Source organism: Malus sylvestris, chromosome 9, assembly GCF_916048215.2.
Source record: "Malus sylvestris chromosome 9, drMalSylv7.2, whole genome shotgun sequence".
NCBI lineage: Eukaryota > Viridiplantae > Streptophyta > Magnoliopsida > Rosales > Rosaceae > Malus > Malus sylvestris.
In genome coordinates, this window is record NC_062268.1 from 2,689,076 (window position 1) to 2,705,203 (window position 16,128).

The following is a 16,128-nucleotide window of genomic DNA, read 5'->3' on the forward strand; positions in this document are numbered from 1 at the left end:
ATTATTTTTATAAAAATAATAAGATAAAAAACAATAAGAATATAAAATATTTACGTGACTTAATCGTGACCACATAAATAGAAGATGATAAATAAAAGTACCAAACAGAAGGTAGATAATCTGCTTCCAAAAAAATTTCATTATGATGATAACAAAAATATAAATAATACATCACGTATTTTATAAAAATTATAAAAAAAATTATTTTTTAAATTATTAACTTCTCAACGCATATATAATATATCACATCATTAATACACGCCGTATACCGGTGACGTTGGAAAATCTCTAAACTGGACTCGCGCACCAACTTTGGCCAGTTACGATGCCGCAAACGAGAGAGAAAGAGGCGTCGAATCTTGATAATTAATTAATTAATTAGTTTAAGTATTTAATTTTTAATCAATCGATCGATCAGAGAGTGGAGGAGCAGTAGCAGAAGCACAAGCTGCCCAATCCGATTGGAAAGTGAGGGAATTTAGTTTTGGGGGAAATGGGGGCTTGTGCTTCGAGGCCGAAGGGCTGCAGTTTCGGATTCAAGAAGAAGAAGAAGAATGACGGCGGCGCCCGCCGCCGGAGGCGAGTCATTCCCCGGCGCGTTTCGTCGGCCTCCGATCGCTCTCACTCCGTTCCTACACACCAAGGTCTTTAATTTACTCTTTTGATTCGTTGGGTTTCCGTTTTTCTTTTTATTTTATTTAATTGGACGAGTTCTGTCCAGCAGGAAGTATGGATGCATCGTTTTTTGATGCGAATTCGGCGATCGAGTCGGAGCGAGATGACGAATTTTACAGTGTTCATGATGGTATTTTTCATTTCTCAATTTTCAGTAATTTTTTTTTCCATTTTTTTAAATAATTGCGTAGGAATTTGGCCTGAATTTTGTAGTTAAAGCGAGTTTGTGCAAGAGTAGTTGTAGGAAGTGAACGGTGGAGTTGAAAAGTGGGTTGCTTTGTATTGGTTTGCAGATGTGATGTCATTACACGAGTCGGAAAGTGCATCCACATTGAGTGTGTCTTCACCGAGAGGTCTTTCTCGGCTGGCACTGAAACCGCCGCCATTGCATTCCACCTCCGCTGTGTCCGCGGAGGTGACTGTGGATGAAATTGGCGGAGGGGACAAGATGCAGGGACTGGATCATTGTTGGATTCTTCAAACTTCTTGCTTGCCTTGTCTTCCTTCCACTTCCAATAGCCCGTTGGGCGACAAAAGAATAACCCCGGCCGCGCCAAGCTTGAGGAGGAAAGTCCTTTCCTTTAAATGGAGGGAAGGGCATTCTGCTAGTGCTGCAGCTGCAGCTGATTCCACCCCCACATTACGTGAGTTTTGCCCGTATACTTGCCGTTTTGTTAGTATTGTGATGTTAAATCGTGCTACTTAACAATGTGGATTGGCAGCTGATCTTAATCTTCTGTGTTCGTGTTAGTTTCCCCCAGAACGCTTGCGAAAAGACCACTTGCCGGTTCTACAATTCCGTACTGTCCCGTTGAGAAGAGAATTCCAGATTGTTGGTCACCTCTCGAGCCAAATACATTCAAAGTCCGGGGTAAAAATTATCTTAGGTGAGAGCTTAGTACTTTCAATAGAATTGATCGATTTCTTTTTTTCTTGGAACAATCTGTCTGATTTGTCTGTATATCAACTCTTCATTTGCTTGACAGGGATAAAAAGAAAGAAATTGCTCCGAGCTGCGCTGCATTTTATCCTTTCGCCGCTGATATTTTCGTATCTCAGAAAAAGATTGATCACATTGCTCGTTTTGTGGAACTTCCAGTTGTGAGTACCACTGGAGACATCCCGTCTATTCTTGTTGTAAATGTTCAGGTGCCTATTCTTCACAAATTACTCTGAACTTATTTCGTTTCGCTTTAAATAATAATAATAATGTTCCATGCTAAACCTGTTGGTATGTTCATAATCTGTTTGTCCTCTAGGTTCGGAAATCGTTTTTTTCTTTGGCTAAACATTCTTTGTAATTTTTCCCTAATTGCTAATTCTATGTGAATCTTCTATGCTACAGATACCACTTTATCCAGCCAATTTTTTTCAAGGCGATAGTGATGGAGAAGGAATGAACTTGGTTATGTACTATAAGATTTCTGAAACTTATTCCAAAGAGCTTCCCCCTCATTTCCGAGAAAGTATCACTGTAAGCTGCGTGAAACTCTAGATGTGTCCGGTTCCTGATTATCGTATAGTAGACTCAAGACTCGCTCATTGTGTTGATTTAGTATGTATAGCTTATTAATTATTCTGTGTCCTTGGTTAATTCCGTGACAGAGACTGATCAATGACGAAGTGGAGAGAGTTAGAGGATTCCCTGTCGATACAATTGCACCCTTCAGGGAAAGATTGAAAATTTTGGGCCGAGTGGCAAATTTGGAGGATCTTCATTTAAGCACAGCCGAGAAGAAGCTAATGAATGCTTACAATGAAAAACCTGTTCTTTCACGTCCTCAACATGAATTTTACTTGGTAATTTTTGGTTTTGATTCTCCACCTACGTAATTATCGGAAAACACACCATATATCCCCTTTTAACTTTTCTTTCCCGTCAATCATACTCATATAGGGAGAAAACTACTTCGAGATCGATTTGGATATGCACAGATTCAGCTACATCTCTAGAAAAGGTATTGAAGCATTTCACGAAAGAATGAAGCTGTCGGTATTGGATTTTGGTCTCACAATTCAGGTAAACAATATATTTCGTTAATCTGAGCATGGCGCATTTACCTCATACTTAAGATCGACACCTAATCTGTGCTATGCATTGTGATTTTCAAATAGGGGAACAAGCCAGAAGACTTGCCTGAACATTTGTTATGCAGCATACGGTTGAACAAAGTTGACTACAATAATAAATCATTACCAGGAGTTTTGAATCCAAAGTCTCTGTAATCCCAACACGATGCTCGAGTTTTTCAAATCAATAAATAACTGAAAAACAAATTCTACGATAAAATCTGTATTCATACTTCTGTGTCCAGTATGCTTTCGGTTTCTGTTTGCAGCTTCTTGGCAGCAAGGGGTTTGGCTATAGATCGGAGCAAGAGCCAGAATCTTCTCCTCTCCTCCTCCTGCTGCTGCATCTACAGGTCTCATTCCTTCCCCTCCATTTAAATCCACTGATTGTATCTGGAAGCTGCTGCTTTTATCTGCACGCTGATGATCGATAAGTTCATCTTTCCAGATGTACATGGTAAGAAAGTAAGAAATAAAGATTTTCATTCATAATTACCGTCGTGAGGCACTTATAAAACGAGGTTCCAACTAGGCTGCAGGAGGCCTCAGACATCGCCCGAAAACCGTAGAAAACGAACATTTATGAACACTGTGATCAGGCTTAGAACGTAAAGATGAATCTGGTGGGGAATGTGAATCAGCATCCTTTCTTTCTCGAGACCCTTCGTCTGGATTTGGATGTTCTTCCCCGTCACTTTTGTTAATCGAAACTGTGACCTCCAGAGTCGGCTTTTTCTCGACGGTTTGACTCTTATCCTCCCAAATGAGGCCGGAGGAGCCCTGCCTTCGAAATGACATCGACGATCTCCGCAACGCCGTCATTGATCGATACTTTCGGTGTCTTCCCTTCCTCGGTCGCTGTCTTCGTGTTCCCTTGTTTCATCCGTCTTGTTTGGTCTCTTCCTTTGCTCGGAGGATGATATTAATAGGCTTTCCTTTTTTAACAAACAAAACAGCTTCTTGTTTTGAGTTTGTGGCCACTTACTCATAATTATAGCCACAATTTTATTCTAGATGCAATTCATTACTATGCCCTTTACCATCATCTTTCTTTAGTTTTGGTAACTTGTGAGTCCATGTTATAATATGAGTGGACAACGACTTTATGTCTTAGGTTATAATATTAACAATAATCCACCCATATTAAAATTAAGTTAAAATTACGTGATGTTATTCTAGTATTATGTGATAATATCTCTCGTTCAGCGTCTTGGTGGAGTCTGATTTCGCAATTGCTCTCTAGTTGATATCACATGGTGCAATTGATAATATCCTATTGATGAATTGATTCAAGCTTGTCGTGCGATGTTACTGCGTGACCGGAAATGTAATAAGCGACATATCAATCGTGAGATGAATTTTGTTGATGATCAGTTGGCCAATGTGAGCCTCGCTCATCCTTTGGGTCCGGTCTATTTTGAGCAAGCTTTATCTTCTGTAAGCAGTTATTATTGTTTGATATTTTTGAGATATCTCGATCTCGCGACATTATTTTGTAATTTCTCTTTTGTCGGGGCTATTAGCTCCTTTGTGTAACCAAAAAAAAATCTCCCTCAACCTTAAATAATTTGATACTGATTATTGTGGTCTCATCCTTGGTGGTAGGTGAAAGCAGACGCAGAAGTTAATGAAGGGTATAAACCGTAAAGGATTAATTGGACATGAAAATTAAAGCTTTCATTATGTAGTTAACGTAACATATTAAAGCTAAGACAATAAATTAACTACATTAATGCAGATGTGAGTTATTGTCAGTATAATGGTAGTATGCTCGTCTGTTGCATCCAAGTTTGAATCCTCTTTTTCTAAATTATAATAGTTTATAGGATATCATCATATCAAAAAATAGTTTTAACTAATTAATAATCGAAAGAAGCATCCAAAAGTTGAGGAAAAGCTGCCTGCATCTCACTGTCTTGACCCAAGATAGTCTCCACAAACGAACACATGGAAGTCGAAGAAGCTTGGTGATCAGGCCAGTCATAGCTCCTTTGACCTACAAAATCACATCCCTCAATTGCATCGGAGCTGCCTTGCACTCCAAATGTAGGGTTTTCTGAAGAAGACATCAAATCTTGTTCTTGCTTCAAATGATCAGCTGATGTAAAAGGATCGCACAGAAGATACTCCCTCCAATTGAACGAAGAAGAGGACGGCGTAATCTGAGCCTCTTGTGACTCCCGGCACGCGTTAGTTGGTTGCGAAAATCCTTGTCCATTAATATTAGGGTTCATGGTCACATTGGTGTATGGAATTCCTGTGATGCAGGAAGAGTTTAATTCGGGTGCGAATGCACTTTTCGATTGCTTGAAAAGGGACGAGAACGGATGATTCCCGGCAGTGCTTGGGAGGCCGCTGATGTTTCCGTAGTCGGAGAGGATCTGAGAGTAGGGTTTGTGGGTGACAGGGTCAATTCCCATCTTGGAAAGCTTCTTTTTGAGCTTGGTGTTCCAGTAGTTTTTGACATCATTGTCCGTTCTTCCTGGTAGTCGTTTTGCAATGCGAGACCACCTGCACTACATAAGCATGGAGAGAGAGAGAGAGAGAGAGAGAGAGAGAGTTATTGTACATGCACTTCTAACAGAATTAATACAGGCTGTTAAACAGTTAGTTATATATACATATATAGGGTGAAAATTCGAAAACATACGCTTTTACACACCTTTTTTTAGGGTCATTATGTAATGCATTTTAACAATCCAAACCGTCTATCTTTTAGGTTTCTCTCAAAGATCATGTCTACCATAAATCATCCAAATTCAAAATCACATGACTATTGGATTAAATTTAGTGATATAAAATCGTATTTGTCTATTTTCTTCACTACAAATGAATATCTTAATAGTTCTGGATTCATCTAATTTTTTGTTTTGATACAATCATACAAGTGATGGTGAGACGGGGCAGTGCACCTAGGAATTCGAGTGCATAGAGAATAATGATCATAAACACTTGAGCTACAAGTCCCTTACTCCTAAAAGAGTTCATTAAAACCAAAATATCACACCAACCAAGTTAGGGGAAAATACCGCTTGACTCCTTACCTAATTACAAATCACAATATGACGTCTAGCTACAAATCACAGTATGACGTTTACAATATTATTAACTCATTAGAAACACAGAATTTCTTTTACATGTACATTTAAAATTTTAATTTGTTGTTTTTATTGGGAAATTCCCTAATTTTCTAGATATATTATTTACTTCTTCTCATGGTAATCTGGGTTAATTTCTTGGTTTTTATATACTTAAAGATATAATCTTGGTTATTTATGTTATATTTTACCAGTTACGTTCACATGAAAGGAGAAAAGTAAAAGAAAAACTACTCCACCTGCTTCCTATGGCCTTGTGCAGGTCAATGATATGCTCTTCCTCTTGAGGAGTGAAGTTGTCATGCTTGAGGTCAGGCCTCAGGTAATTAGTCCACCTAAGCCTGCAACTCTTCCCACATCTGTTGAGTCCTGCAGATAAACTCATCATGCAAACACGTAAATTTTAAACATCGGACGAACTAACGAAATAGTTATCAAACAGACGCTTAGATAAACAGTTAACGAAGTTAACCATAAAAATCGAACCTGCTTTTTTAGGAACCAACGTCCAATTTCCGACTCCATGTTTCGATACATAGGCAAGAATTTTTGCATCCTCGGCTGCAGTCCAGAGGCCTCGCTTCACGTTCGATTTATCGCAGCAAGGCGGCCTTCCCATTGAGAGAGAGAGAGAGAGAGAGAGAGAGAGAGAGAGAGTAATTATGTAATGGTGATGCAAAGTTCCAAGCTTTGCAAGAGCAATTTAAAAAGAGGAAAGAAATTGGCAAAGAGAAGAAGGCAAGGAATGCATGCTAATAGGCTCTCAATTAACCAGACTTGCATGAACATTTTCATCTCTTATAAGAGAAATTTTTCAGTATGCTAAGAACACGGTCTAGTACACAAAATGTGATATTACAATTGGTTGATTTCTTTATTTTAAGTTTCCAACCAATTATATTATTACACTTGGTGTACCGAACAATGTTTCCGGCATATTAAAAAATCTCTCCTCTTAGAAAACGGTTTAACATGACATCACAAACCAACCTATGCGCCCTCTCTCTCACCCAGCTGTTCCAAATTGGATGAATTATTTGGTTAAGGCACAAGCAGAATTAAACAGTTGGACATAAGCTTTTACAGGTCGTGAATGTTCACAAACTTGGAACCGGACATGCATTAGGTTGACAATTTCAAATACGTACGTAGATAAAACTAGTTCCCTTTCATTTTGGCCCTAACTTTTCCAAGGGAATGTCCCCGCTTCCGCATTCATTGCAAGATTCAGTGAAGTTCACAGACAGAAGAAGAGATCGTAAATCGTCAAGGTAAAGAGCTCGTGATGCTTCAACGGATAAGGGATAACCGTTAAGACTCCCAAAATGTCCTTAACGTTAAAAATGAACAGTACCATGAGTATTTCGTTAAGACTCCCAAATTAAAATTTTCATTTTTGTAATAGTAAACTGCGCAACAAATGAATAATGTTCTAAAGTTTCCATCTGGGGCACAGCAGCTCCGAACATATATCTCACTATGGCAGAGCTCAATGTTATGTACACCTAAGCATTTAACCGCGCTCTGTAAATATTGACCTCCCTTAGGACGAACACGCATCGCAACTCTTCCTGCAATATCCAGGAAGGCCCTGTGTGCCTATCATATAAGTCGGGTTCTTTTGACATTCACCGGCTTTAGCCCAAAGGGGGCAGTTATCATTCTCGTCTGAACAACCCTTGCCAGTTGCAGACTTTAATAGCGACTTCTCGAAGGATCTCACATGAATCCACTTGGTTGCAGACCATTTCTCGCCCTCAATGACAGGGCAACTCCCGTGCAAGCTGCTTGGATCGGTGGTTCCATTGGGATGGAGACTGAAGAACATCAGGGCATCACCCTTGTACGGTTTCACTGTAGGGATACATAGACATAGTAAATAAGTGACTACAACACATATAAAACAGTATAACAGCAAATATGTTTTGTATGCATTTCAAACTATAATTCACTACCCCCTTCCGCACTTTACACAGAACATGAATTTCAAACCATATCATAATGTGATACCTGAATAGCCGTCTTTAGCACAATCAGAAGCGTCGTCATCCTTAATTTGAGACAGTTTTCCCTGTCAACGCATAAGAAGATGAATGAAATTCAAGAGGTAAGGAAGGAGAAAGAAAAGGAGGGCAAACGAATTCAGTCTTGCAAGTAATCCATTACCTCCGAATTGGGAAAGACTGTTTCCCCACCCTTTTCAACATTAGAGAGATACATTAATACAGTGGCGATACGGTGGCCACCCAATTGTTGGTTAGCCTTGTCATGAAAATAATCAAAATGCGGTTCGTACTTTTGACCGTGTTCATAGTGCAGTATCTGAATGGACTCCCCATTTTCTGATTAGAAAAAGAAAGGAAGTTCAACAAAGATGAAATAAGGCACTTTCTTAAGAGTCCAATAAACTGTAAATCAAAAGCGCGAGAGAAATTTTACCAATTGGAAGAAAGGTCCATGCAGCAATCCTAGCTTCAATGTTAGCAACTACTTCATCCTAAGGTGAAACATAGAACACCAAGTAAACCGTCTGAATTCAAAAGTCAGAGAAAGCAAGACACCATAGTAATGGAACATGGTTTGCATTTTCTAATAAATGCCTAAAAACAATCCATCACAATGGCTACATTTACCGCATAAGCTTTTGCATATGATGGGATTATCATCTAACATAGAAGCGCAACGGGTTTGAATCTCAGGGCATAGTAAGACGGATTAACTTGACAGCTAAAAAAAAATAGAAACTTCTCTTCTTCCGAACACGAATATACGAAGGTTTGATCAATGATCCCTTTCAGACTCATTTGACATGAAAAGTCTACAACCCAATTTGATTTAAATAAGATGCAAGAGGATGATCATCTTGACGCATACACTTGCTCTGAGTTCAATTGTCTATCAACGACGGAGGAAAAAAACATAACTATTAACCCTATGAATGTTAGACGTTTCAGGTCTAATTCCACAAATTGGACAACACCAAAGGCAAGTTAACAACTCCGCTGAACAAGTAGGTTCAAAACTGCGTGGAGGAACTCGTACGAGTTGAAACTACTGTTTACAGTATAAATCAATACGTAACATGGTATGTAGACGAACCTTCAAAAGTACATCGAATTAATTCAAAATCATTGCGGCATTAATGAAGTAATTCAAAATCATTCAACGAAGTAAAATGACTAATTCAAGAAAGCAGAGGAATTGACAAACCTGAGCTTTCAGAAGGAACATTCCGGAGCTCGTCCGGACTTCACTCTCTATACTCTTACCAGACTCGTTATCGGCCACCATAGACTTTTCTAGCTTATTCTTCGCCTACTCCGCGAAATTCACACAAACCAAATTAATACTGATTAGAGACTCTAATTAGTGAATTCTGGATGGACTAAAAACACATAATTCAACGAAAATATAGGGAAGAAAATCATTTACAATTTCAATTAGATGATCACATTCCTCCTCAGAAAGAAAACCCTTGAACAAAAACGCCCTGCAGATTGTCGATCACACGAAAAATTAAGAAAAAAAAAACAATAAAATTAATGAAACAATAATAAAAAGAGAAATTCAGCAGAAATTATTAGAAATGCAATTGAGAGAAAAATAAAAACCTCACCTTGGACGCCATGTGAGCTGACTGACACGAGTCGGATCGAAGGTAGCAGAGGAAGCTCCTCTTCTAAATCTGATCACCGATCCCTCCCTGAAAATTCACACAATTTCCAAACAAAAATTAAATAAACGAAACTACGAAAATGTACACAAAAAATTACGTAGAGAGAGAGAGAGATGGGAATACGCTTTCTTCTCGTCGAGCGATCCCGGAACGAGGGAATGGGCGAGGTGAGGGGAAATGCAGAGGAAACAGAGAGAAAGTGCGAGAAAATATCCAAGATCCATGAGAAAATCTAAGGTTTTGGTAAGGTTTGTAAGAAATGTCACAGAATCGGAGGAAGACGAAGATGGAAGACTTCGGCCCTTCCTAGGGGTTTTATGCTGAAAATGTACTAAATTGGTGGGTTGTTTTGCAAATTAAATAATTTTCTGGCAAAAAGTTAATTAATTAATTCGATTTTTTAGCTTTTTCTTCAGTTGGGACAAATAAAATGGGCGCCCACCGCATCGTTTTGGTCCGTTTTTGTTTCTGTTGTCTGCAGTCAAAGCCCCAATTGTGATTGTCTGGAAGGTTCCGTTTGTTTGAGGTAATGTAGGGTACACAAGGTCAAAAGGCTAGTCCAAAGAAAGAAAAACAAATAAAGGGTCTCAAGAGAAATTTCGGTAGAACTGTTTGATTGGATAGCTCTCACATATAGTAGATCAGTGTAGTGTTGGATCAAACCCATGTTTTGTAGCAATGTTGCATTGTCTTACTCATCAGGGGTCTGAAACTTATGATGACAACGGGGTTTAGGTCGTCTGCTTTAGCGTCGTTTGTTTTTGGATTTGTAACTAGTTGATTCAGCAGGTCAGTTTATACATGTTCTTTATCGGATTTGAATTTTCATGGTCAACGTCCTGCTGTTTGATCGACCAACAATCTTTATGAGTTAGGCGTAGTTAGGCACTACAACTAAATCAACTTCCCATTCGGCAGGTCAGTTTATACATGTTATCGGATTTGGGTTAGGCGTATATGGGCTTGCATTGTGTAACACAATGTTAAATATTGGGCCTAGAAATCTTGTGGGAATTCCAACTCCCAGGGTGCTGATACCCAACCTCTTTATTGTTGGGCCAGTTTATATTAACTGTTGGCCACACTTTTAACTTACGTATGTTTCGAAGGTAATAAAGCTACTCTTTTCATATATTTGTATAATTTTTTTTATCATTTTTCTCATATGGACGAGATTTCATGTGTTGGTAGACCTCACCTCTATTAGATATATATAGTACAAATGATGGTACAAATATGTGGTAGTGTAGCATTACTTTTTAAAGATTGATTAATTTCCTAAGACTATTTTTTCGGACTTGATGAGTTTTTAAGCACATTCTAAAAGGAGATATCAAATGTAAAATATCAAATTTTAATTTGAGAACTTATGTGGCAATTTGGTATCCTACAAAACTTCTTACTCCATCATATATCAGAATGTTTCATTTTATATTATTTTCCATTTCTATTAAAGAAAGTGGAAAGTAATAATTTCAAAGGAAACCAAAAAGGTTGTAGTTATTGTGGACCCTATCTTAATCAAATTAAAAATATTTGGAAGCACCTGCTTCAATTCAAGTCAGCATTTGGTTCATCGGTTGGAACCACTTTTGCTATTAAAAATATACGTTTTTGTCCAACTGACATTAATTTTTTACATCTCCTTAATTTGGAGATTCTCTAAGAAAATTTTCCGGCTCTAGGGTTTTTATCAGTTAACCTTTAACTGTGTTCCTAACTAACGCGATATAAAAATCTTTGGTTTTAATCAGTATTTAAATTTGTGATATTTTTTGACAAACTATGATAAAGTTCACAAACAAATGCAATAGCGACATTTATATTGTCTTGCACGAAACCTCTAAATCAATACCAATCAAACGAAAAATATTATTTAATGGGGCAACTAGCCTTTGGCTAATCAAAACTAACTCCCAATTGAAAACCAAAGGAAAAATACATTTAAACTCAGGGAAAAAAAATACCAAACCAAAGGAAAAATACATTTGAACTACTGCAACATATTAATTAATTAATTTCCATGCATGAGAAATTTTTTAGTGTGCCGAGACTACGATTCGGTATATTGAATGTCATAACCTGACTGTATTTTCGGCATACTGAAAAATTTATCGCCATGCATTGCCATGCATAGGTTGTTACCCAATATGCATGTGATTATCTGAGATTAACTTTTTGAGAAACAAAACACACACGCTAATTTGTATATAATTTCTGTCTTAATTAATCACGTTATGGCTAGCAGCCCATAATTTTATTGGCTGCAGCCGTACGCTTAGACCTTTCCTCGACGATGCCGTCATTCCCCGCCAATGCCCGGTACTTGTCCTTCCGCGTGAAGGTGGTGCACTCATACGACAGGCTCGCAGCGATGGTCCTCTGCATGCAATTCGCCACGTCGTAGCTCGACTTTCCGGCTCCACAAGTCAGCTCGTACGGCATCTTGTTTAAAAACGTTACTTCGTACGCCGGGCTAGGGTTCATGAAGAAGTAGAACGGGTCCATCCCCTTCCACCCTCGGGCCGTCGTCCCGTGGAACATGCTCATGCTGTTTGACATGGCTACGGGGACGAGCTCGTTGGTCAGCTCTGCAAACAGGGCGGAGAATCGTAGCAAAAATGGTTCTCGGCACGTTGTTCCCTCGGGGCATATGACGAGATCGCCTTGTTCTAAGAGGTCTTTAATCTGGTTCGCGTCCTTGACCCGGTCCCGTGTGAGTCGGACGGTTTTAATTGGCGAGATGAGTTCGGAGAGACGGGAGAGAGAGTAGGTCACGGCCGGGATGGGCCTGCCCAGAGCGATTGAGAGAAAAATCGGGTCGAGGAGAGTGCGGTGTGAGCAAATGAAAAGGACTCCGGTCTGGCCTGTTGATTTCTTGGCGGGAGGCGGTGGGGTTCCTTTGATGTACACCCGTACGCCCAACGCCCATAAAGCGTAGTATACGACGGGCATAGGAAGCAGTGCGCCCGCTGCCATTCGCAAGCAAGCTAAAGTAAAACCGACCGGGATCCAAAGAATTATAAGCAACGCCAAGAGCGGCGATGGCTTCTGAACCAGCCTTCCGTCGTGAAATACTATCGGTTTTGGCAACTTGTCGAGGCTCACCGCCGCAACTTCCGGCGTAGCAGGAACCACATAGCTTTCCTTGCATAACTTCATGAATGGGTAGTCCGTTTTTCGGTCGCCAAGCCCGACATCAGGAGCTGATGAGGGGTCAGTGCCGAACGCTTTGTTAAGCGCGTTGGCCTTGCCTCCGTCGACCAGAACCCCAGGACTGAGGACCCAACCTGTGGCTCTGCTTTTGTAGGTGGCGATCTCAGTCCCGAGAACCATGTCAGCGCCCAAAAACTCCTTCAAAAACGGCTCCACCATTATCCTCGGGTTTGCGGTCAGAACGCAGCGTTTCCCACACGAAGAAAAGACTCTCCACGTCTCGGGGTGCAAGTCGGCGGAATAGAACTTGGGGAGGATCGCACGCGCCACAGATTCTATGTCGGAGACTCTCATACCGGCGAAAGTGGCGAAAACCATGACACGAATGCCGGCTGACTCCGAGACAAAGTAGTACAGCAGACCAATGAGTGGAGACGCCAGTAGTAAAAAGAGAAGCCTTAGTATGCCGCCGGCCTCAAAGGCGACGAGGGCAAAGTAAGGGAAGGAGCTCCGTCCTCTTAGCAAAGTGCCGTCCATGTCCGCCACGACAGTGTGTTTTTCGCGACCGATTGAAGGGCAGCGGTCGATTGCCGGCAAGGTAGGAAGAGAACCTTCCTTCATACCGGTGGCCATGGAGGGGATCGAAAGTTTTGCAAATTATACCAACTTGGCTATGGAAAAATTGTTGGTACTAATATTTTTTTTCCTAGTAATTTGTTATTAGTACCTGCCTAATATGGTATGTCTGTGGATATATATATAGAAAGAGAGAAATAGGGTGGTTGCTTGAATTTTTTGACTTATGTGACCAATGACAGTGTCGCCGAGAGAATGGTGACACCATCATTTGACTCATTACCCATTTGTCTTGTGTTAGTTGCGTTGTGTGTATTAGGCTTAAATGCTTAATAATGAACGAGAGAAAGAAAAATGCTAATTATTGTATTAGGGCTTAAAATTATGGGCCAAATTATGGGCGTCGAAACGTTTCATTATCACATTGCGTTACTTAATACTAACATGTTTATATTATAACAAGATGTTGAAAAATTTAATAATAATATTATTATATTAAATTTATTAATTGAATGGAAATTAGAAGTGAAGCCATTTGGTGGAAAGATGTGCCTAATCAAATGAAGAGTTGCAATTTTTTACTCTTCATGAATAGTCACATGTTTTCCAAAGAGGTATCTCACATTCTATAAATAGGGAAGCCCCCTATAATCATAAAATAACTTTTCATCATACATATATATAGTGCATTAAATATTAGAGAGTTTCATTGAGTTCATATGAGAGAGTTTTCAACACAATCGTGGTTCATGGAGCCTTGTGATTTGGAGTGCTACTATTACAAGGGCGTGGTCGTTGTATCTTGGAAGACATGCGCCAATCAACCATGAGAAACCTAATAGAGCGTAAACTTGTCTTAAGGACAAAGTGTACAACACTGGCCTCAACCGTATTTTCTAGGTTTTTCTAATCCATTATGTCATGTTCATTTAGCATTGGTTACTCATGTGCATGCATTAATTTTGATATGTAATTGCATGAATTATTTCTTAAATTTTATGTGATTTAATATTACAATTAGACCCAATTATTCTAACAATCTTAAGACAAGTTTATGGTTTGATTGCTATGTTTGTTTGAGAATTAAATTATCCGTGATATAATACTTGGTCCCTATAGGCGTGAATTTTCTTCCTGATTAATTCTGTGGGAGAATGGTCTCATATCTAATCTTGCATATGAAGAAGTGGTCTTGTTTTGTTTACTGCAAAAATAATTATTATATTCTTGGTTAGTTGGTTACCTCTTTGCCTTGCATTGAATTTCAATTTTGTGATGCCTGAGCGTTAAGGTTACGATGCTTAGTGTGAACTCTTTGTTTGACTGGGGCAAATTTTGTATGTCAACTAAGTTATTAATGAATTTTACTTTTGGAAGAAATACATTGGGTAAAATTAAGGGAACTTTAACGAAAAGCTCATGGTACTGTTCACTTTAACGAAAAACCACATTTTTACAGTAAAAAGTCAATCCTGGTACTATTCAGTTTACCCTTTATTTTGTCCTTATTATTAAAACTCAAAGTTTTCAAACCATTTTCATTAGTTTTCCTTAAAATTAATTAATTTGAATAATATATGAAATGGTGAAACGCTTTGGCTTTGCAAACCGTGAGAGTGTTGGGTATAGTAATCAAGATACGGCTTCACTCTATTATTATTATACTAAATATCCTGACATTATTCTAAGGACACGAGTTTTGTTCGTTACGTATTAGAACATATACCTACGTGATTTTTTGGGATATATGTATTTCCCGGAATCTCTTGCAATTGTTTAAGATAATAGTGAATTGCACACTTAAATCTCATTTGGTATTTGTAAACCATGCACCTTTTCAATCTAGAGTTACAATTAATTATCAGATTAATCTTGTCTCCTACGCATCATTTCACTTGGAAAAGGTACTATGGCGATGGGGTATCCAGTCTGGATAACCGCATAAGGATCGTTTGATTTCGGTCATGTATCAAGCATCTGCAGATTGTGCAGTCACCCAACAATTATATAGTTGGTAAAGAGAAGGTGTTTGAACATTTTCAGGACAAAGCATGATAGTAGTATCGTGTATATTTGTTGCTAGTGATCACAATAAGGTGATGATGGTCATTAAAATTGAAGCATAAAATGCCTATGCTCCTTTCGCCATAAGGTGTTGCCGGGCATTAGAAGGAACATTTGCAGAAACTGCAGACTTCCACACTTGCTTGAATAGGTGCTTCATGCATATTATTGTTTCATGTAAGATGATCACAATGATCATCATTTGGTGGTTGACAGTTATCTCAAGGTGATGACTTGGCCAACATTACAGGCATATGCAACTCTTGGTGAAAAATGTTAGTGTGCAAAGGGCATAGTTTTCACTGTTAATTGCCTACAAGGAAACAAGCAGAGTTTGCATCTTTATTATAAACACTGTGATTAACAAAGGAAAACAACATTGAGAGAAAGAAAAATAACTACTCCCGCAAAGGGAAGTAAGGTAAAGACAATTATTTCCGAGAAGGGAGGTACATGGGAGAATAATGTTTTGACTTCGAAGTGTGACTACTGAAATTGGTGTTGTCATTGATCAAAGCTAGGTATAGCCATGAGAACTCGATAAGTTTATAGGCTAAATGCAAAGTTCAAAACATGTTTCTCCGGGAAGATGCTATAGTGATACTTTAAGGCATAACAAGTGAAAATAGATAAAAACAAAATATCTTCATTGGTTCCTACTTCTTAAGTATGATGAGTTAGTAATTGATAGCATTAAAAAGCAATCACAATGTAAGGGAATTGTGGGGGTGGCTTAGCTATTTTTGAAAAATGATATACTTAAGTATAATGGAAAAGTAATTTGCTTCAAGAAAAGTGATATTCTTTAATTTA

The 16,128-nt window shown here is 38.9% G+C and overlaps 4 protein-coding genes and 1 long non-coding RNA gene across 5 annotated transcripts; 1 reads left to right on the top strand and 4 right to left on the bottom strand.

Moving 5' to 3' along the window:
• Positions 1–251: 251 nt before the first annotated feature.
• LOC126583635 (uncharacterized) lies at positions 252–2,965 on the top strand. The gene is made up of 9 exons (XM_050248101.1): positions 252–644; positions 725–805; positions 969–1,319; positions 1,427–1,562; positions 1,662–1,824; positions 2,021–2,149; positions 2,281–2,475; positions 2,573–2,695; positions 2,791–2,965. Exons 1-9 carry the CDS (start codon positions 494–496, stop codon positions 2,899–2,901), a joined length of 1,440 nt encoding a protein of 479 aa, XP_050104058.1. The 5' UTR covers positions 252–493; the 3' UTR covers positions 2,902–2,965.
• LOC126583643 (uncharacterized) lies at positions 2,849–3,872 on the bottom strand. The gene is made up of 2 exons (XR_007609791.1): positions 3,242–3,872; positions 2,849–3,158 (listed from the first exon to the last, which is right to left on the bottom strand). It is a non-coding gene; the product is annotated as an uncharacterized LOC126583643 (long non-coding RNA).
• Positions 3,873–4,400: 528 nt separating this feature from the next.
• Positions 4,401–6,653, bottom strand: LOC126583638 (transcription factor MYB35-like). The gene is made up of 3 exons (XM_050248104.1): positions 6,330–6,653; positions 6,083–6,212; positions 4,401–5,256 (listed from the first exon to the last, which is right to left on the bottom strand). The coding sequence occupies exons 1-3, from the start codon at positions 6,460–6,462 to the stop codon at positions 4,605–4,607; spliced, it is 915 nt and encodes a 304-aa protein (XP_050104061.1). The 5' UTR covers positions 6,463–6,653; the 3' UTR covers positions 4,401–4,604.
• Positions 6,654–7,205: 552 nt separating this feature from the next.
• On the bottom strand, positions 7,206–9,832 carry LOC126583637 (probable prolyl 4-hydroxylase 7). The gene is made up of 8 exons (XM_050248103.1): positions 9,643–9,832; positions 9,460–9,546; positions 9,276–9,333; positions 9,054–9,158; positions 8,283–8,340; positions 8,010–8,185; positions 7,854–7,914; positions 7,206–7,697 (listed from the first exon to the last, which is right to left on the bottom strand). Exons 1-8 carry the CDS (start codon positions 9,741–9,743, stop codon positions 7,387–7,389), a joined length of 957 nt encoding a protein of 318 aa, XP_050104060.1. The 5' UTR covers positions 9,744–9,832; the 3' UTR covers positions 7,206–7,386.
• A 1,539-nt stretch (positions 9,833–11,371) lies between these two features.
• LOC126583633 (glycerol-3-phosphate acyltransferase RAM2-like) lies at positions 11,372–13,441 on the bottom strand. The gene has a single exon (XM_050248098.1). The coding sequence runs from the start codon at positions 13,306–13,308 to the stop codon at positions 11,761–11,763; it is 1,548 nt and encodes a 515-aa protein (XP_050104055.1). The 5' UTR covers positions 13,309–13,441; the 3' UTR covers positions 11,372–11,760.
• Positions 13,442–16,128: the final 2,687 nt, after the last annotated feature.

Excerpts from the sequence above, each read along its gene's own strand:
- LOC126583638 (XM_050248104.1), bottom strand. The coding sequence starts at position 6,462 with ATGGGAAGGCCGCCTTGCTGCGATAAATCGAACGTGAAGCGAGGCCTC. Across the intron at positions 6,213-6,329 it reads GTTGGTTCCTAAAAAAGCAG|GACTCAACAGATGTGGGAAG; the intron begins GTTCGATTTTTA and ends GTTTATCTGCAG. Across the intron at positions 5,257-6,082 it reads CACAAGGCCATAGGAAGCAG|GTGGTCTCGCATTGCAAAAC; the intron begins GTGGAGTAGTTT and ends TATGTAGTGCAG.
- LOC126583635 (XM_050248101.1), top strand. The coding sequence starts at position 494 with ATGGGGGCTTGTGCTTCGAGGCCGAAGGGCTGCAGTTTCGGATTCAAG. Across the intron at positions 1,563-1,661 it reads CGGGGTAAAAATTATCTTAG|GGATAAAAAGAAAGAAATTG; the intron begins GTGAGAGCTTAG and ends TTTGCTTGACAG. Across the intron at positions 2,476-2,572 it reads CTCAACATGAATTTTACTTG|GGAGAAAACTACTTCGAGAT; the intron begins GTAATTTTTGGT and ends ATACTCATATAG.
- LOC126583633 (XM_050248098.1), bottom strand. The coding sequence starts at position 13,308 with ATGGCCACCGGTATGAAGGAAGGTTCTCTTCCTACCTTGCCGGCAATC.
- LOC126583637 (XM_050248103.1), bottom strand. The coding sequence starts at position 9,743 with ATGGATCTTGGATATTTTCTCGCACTTTCTCTCTGTTTCCTCTGCATT. Across the intron at positions 9,547-9,642 it reads TCGCTCGACGAGAAGAAAGC|GGAGGGATCGGTGATCAGAT; the intron begins GTATTCCCATCT and ends GTGAATTTTCAG. Across the intron at positions 8,186-8,282 it reads ATGGACCTTTCTTCCAATTG|AAAATGGGGAGTCCATTCAG; the intron begins GTAAAATTTCTC and ends TTTTCTAATCAG.